The following is a 4429-nucleotide window of genomic DNA, read 5'->3' on the forward strand; positions in this document are numbered from 1 at the left end:
GTCTTTATTATATGTCAGTAATTAAAATGTCTGTAAACGTTTTGAAAACCTTACTTATGGTAAATGTATATAATGTTATAATTGAATGCAAATGTATATCATGTACTTTGTCTGCAGCTAGAATGCTCTAGCTAGCTAACGATAATGACTAGTAGTGTGATGGACCAGAGGCATTAAGCCTGCTACTATATCTATTATTTTCGTCTGTAGTCTAAATGACCGCTTTGTACATGAAAGTTGATGACAATAATATGAAGATATGATATGAAATTAAAAGAATAACAGTTAGAAATATTTATGTTAATACATGATTCTCATGGCAACATGGAATGAGACCGGCTGCATAAGTGTACTGACTCATTTATGTTTGTTAACAGAAAATTATAACGACATCTGCTGTAGAGTCCCAACCCCCTGGGACCTGCAAACAACAATGTCACAAAGAAGGATTTCAATGTTTTTTGCTCCAAAAGTGGTTGGCAGCCAAGGAGGTAATGGGAATAGAAGGTTTTTTTGTTGTTCTTGTTCTTGTTGAACTCTTTAAGCATATAATGGCACATCCTTCATTTTCAGGTATGATAGCAGATAAGGATGCAGTCAGGGTTCATGCAGGAGACCAAAGGGAGGAGAGTGCAAGTTCAGGTACCTGTAGGCTATGTTAAGAGTGTCTATGTAACAAAGTCGACCTGGTGAATTCCCTCTCAGTATAAAAAGAGGTAAAGACCTCCCACTTGCGCCAAAAAATAGGTTGTTTTGTCCTTGGCATAACTAATAGCACACACGTTTATTTGGTGGTCAATTGTGGTCGCAAATCAGAGGACCTGGTTTCGAGACCAATGAAGGCAAACTAGCAGGAGGAAGCAATACTGACGAGCAACACAATGACACCACTTACATGTAGTATTTAACATATTTTAGTAACCTAATTATAATGTTTGAAATTAAAATTTCTAAATGCAATAATTTGATAGAATATTGATCTTAAGTTTACAGTAGGCTACAGCTTAACTTTTTTTTATTTATTCTTTTATACATTTTCAGAGATAAGGGCAGAGTCAGCATACATAGATGCAGCTGCCAGTGATGCTGCTGACCAGAGTGAGGACAGTGCAAGTGCAAGTGCAGGTACCTGTAGGCTATGTGAGGAGTATCTATACCAATATCTCTAGTCCAGAATTGTATAATATTCAGCAGTGTATCCCAGTATACATCCTTGCCAGTGCCCATTAAAATACAGGTGGCTCAGGGTCAGGGAGCACAGGGAACCTGTTAGGAAAGAATGATTTAGGGACACGAGAAACAGGCCCAAAGCAGCCCAGACGGGACCAGTACCCCTCCACTAGTTTTTGAAAGCAGCAACGGTCTTTCCAGTACAAATGGTTTGAATCTTTTGACTGGCTGGAGTATTCTTTGAGCAGAAACTCTTCACACTGTTTCTCATGCAAGCTCTTTGGGAAACACAACCCTAGAGCCAGCAAAGATGCCCTCCTCAGCACTGAGGGCTTTAATAACTGGAAAAGGGCCTTGGATAGTGCTGTCCACAAGTCATCTATCCTGGCCTGGAAGAATTACAGAGCTACGCTAACAGAAGGCGATGTTGTCGACCAAATGAATGTTGGAAATTCCAGTCAGATTAGTGGGGACTAATCTGACTGGAATACCTGCGGCGCATTGTGGCCGTCACTAGCCTTTTAGGGAAACAAGGCATTGCTTTCCGTGGTCATGATGAAACCAGCTCCTCCCTGAATCAGGGAAACTTTTTAGAAGTAATGAAGCTCCTTGAAACCTTTGACCCCTTCCTCCAGAACTGCCTCGCAGAACAGCATGATCGAATGTTGTGCTGATGAAGTGACTGCAACCATCGTAGAAGAGATCAAGGCATCGAAAATGTATGCAGTGATGGCTGATGAGGCAAGAGATGGCCACGTTGAACAGCTTGCTGTTTGTGTGCGCTATGTTACAGCTGACGGCGGAGTCAAAGAGCGTCTCCTTGAACTTGTCACCCTTAAGGGATTGAATGCACAGTGCATCACTGACGCAATTGAAAATGTATTGGAGTCGAATGGCCTTAATGATCTCCTGTGTGTCGCTCAGGCTTATGATGGAGCTTCCGTTATGAGTGGTTCAGTAAGTGGAGTTCAAGCTCGCTTTCGTGAGAAACACCTAGAAGCAGTGTACGTACACTGCTATGCTCATGAGCTGAACCTGGTTCTCTGCCATACGTACAGGGCTGTTCCTGAAGCCAGTGACCTGTTTGAGACATTGGAGAGTGTCTACTGTTTCTTCAGTGTATCAATCGTAAACCATCAGAGATTCTCTGATGTCCAGATGCTCCTGGGCTTGAAGAAGAGTGAGCTTGTCCAGCTGTCAAAAACCCGATGGGCATGTCAGGTGAAGTCTGTGAGAGCAATGCTCAACAATCTGCCAGCTGTTTTAAAGTGCCTGGAAGAGAGTGCAACACCTCTGGCAGTCGGATTACTGTCAAAGCTGTCCAGGTTTTCAAATGTCTACCTGCTGGTCATGTTCCGGAGTATGCTGTCAACTACAGAGGGGCTGCACCTGTACCTTCAGAAGGATTCTGTGGACTTGGCCCAAGCAACACTCATTAAAGATGCAGTCCTTGACACACTGAAATCCATCCGAACCAATGAAATGGCAGACAAGCTTTACAATGAAGCAAAACACATCTATGATGCCAACAACATATGTGAGAGTCACAGTGGTCGCAGGCACAAGCAGAGGGTGATGGAGGACTTTACAATAGAGTCCACCTTGGGTACAAGGGCTCATCTGGGCACAGAAGACCAGCTGAAACAAACTCTGTTGTACCCATGTCTTGACCGTATGGTAACTGAGCTAAACAGCAGATTTTCTGATGTGGGGGCAGAGCTAATGCGAGGCATTCAAGCTTGCAACCCAGCGGCCGTTGATTTCTTCTGTGAGGATTCCCTAGAGCTGATTGCAACACATTATAAAATGTCATTGAAAAAAGAGGAGATCCTGGTGGCAAAGCAGTTCCTTTCTAGAAGAAAGAGAGAAGGTGCCGTTTCTGACATGGGCAGTGTTTACAAGCTACTTCACCCAGACATGTTCCCAACCTTGAGCTCAGTTGTCCAAGCAGCCTTGACAATACCTGTCAGCAGTTGCACGTGTGAGCGGTCGTTCAGTGTACTGCGCCGTGTCCACACCTGGCTGAGGAGAACCATGGGCCAGGAGAGGCTACATCATTTGGCTATTATGGCAGTGGAGAAGGATGCGCTTTGTGGCTTAGACCATGGTGAAGTAATTGACCGGTTCGCCCAAGTCAAACCGAGGAGATACCCACTTGTGCTCAAAGGACAAAGGTCCAAAGAAAGGAGCAAGAAACAGTGAAACGAGTGAAAATAAAAAGTTCACTACAAACAAGAAATGAACAAAGAAAGACAATACATGTAGAGTAACAGTTAATAATACACAGACAAATGTACAAGTATACACAATATGGAAAGTGTAAAGTAAAGACAGATATACTGTAGAAGAAAAGAAATGAACAAAGACAAACGCATGACTACAGAAAGATAAGATGTTTAAAAGGCTCCTGCCTTTTAAACATCTTATCTTTCTGCATTTCTGCATTGTATACTTTTTCAGACATTGTTTACTATTGTGAAACTAATAAAAAAACATGACTATGTGACTCATTTATTATCTAAATGTTTAATGTTGGTGCTTATGAATGAGGCACTTTTTTGTTAAGACAAAGGGAAGTTTGTGAAAATCTATATTTTTACCATTGGTATTAATAAACTGCATACATTGTTTATTTTGTTATTTGTTATTATTTTCAAAAATTGCATGCGCAGTTACGTTTTGGCCCTGGGCTAAGCCCCGGATCTTTCAGAAACCTAGAAACGCCCCTGGGTCTACCTCTCGGGGAAGCGTACGTTTGATTGTAATGTTAATAGTCCAACGTTATATCAACATGTCACAAGAGGAGAAATTAGCTGCTGACGGGGTAACTGTAGGAGCGGGGGTTGCTTTGTTGATTTCTTTATCTAGGGCTATAGCTGTGGTTAAAGCGGGAAGTGTGCGTTGTCTGGGCGGCTGCCTGAACTGAGCTGCAGGAAATTATGTTCACACGTTTCTTCATTCATTCATGAAGGCTATACCGGTGAACGGTGACGTCAGACTCACGCCCACCTACAAACCAATCAATGTCCAGTATCAGCCTGTCCTCTCGGAAATACGACCACGTAGGTGGTTTGTTCCGCCACAGATTACGACCCATTGGAATTTATCCAAAACGAGCGAACGAGGCCCTCTACATGTGCGGGCAACCCTTTCTCATCAAAATTACGTTCCCAGAGAACTATTCGGCATTCTCAATTACGTTTGTCTAAAAAACGTATTTTGTCCGTGATTACGTTTTATTGAACATATTGTAATGACC

The 4429-nt window shown here is 42.6% G+C and overlaps 1 protein-coding gene across 1 annotated transcript; it reads left to right on the forward strand.

Annotated features, from left to right (window-relative positions):
* The first annotated feature begins 386 nt into the window (after nucleotides 1-386).
* Nucleotides 387-3888, forward strand: LOC115555130 (zinc finger MYM-type protein 1-like). Its single transcript, XM_030371819.1, has 2 exons — nucleotides 387-491; nucleotides 574-3888. The coding sequence occupies exon 2, from the start codon at nucleotides 1825-1827 to the stop codon at nucleotides 3370-3372; it is 1548 nt and encodes a 515-aa protein (XP_030227679.1). The 5' UTR covers nucleotides 387-491; nucleotides 574-1824; the 3' UTR covers nucleotides 3373-3888.
* Nucleotides 3889-4429: the final 541 nt, after the last annotated feature.

Source organism: Gadus morhua, chromosome 12 (genome assembly GCF_902167405.1).
Source record: "Gadus morhua chromosome 12, gadMor3.0, whole genome shotgun sequence".
Classification (NCBI taxonomy): Eukaryota; Metazoa; Chordata; class Actinopteri; order Gadiformes; family Gadidae; genus Gadus; species Gadus morhua.

Bases quoted from the DNA above. Each gene is read 5' to 3' on its own strand.
- LOC115555130 (XM_030371819.1), top strand. From the start codon at position 1,825: ATGATCGAATGTTGTGCTGATGAAGTGACTGCAACCATCGTAGAAGAG.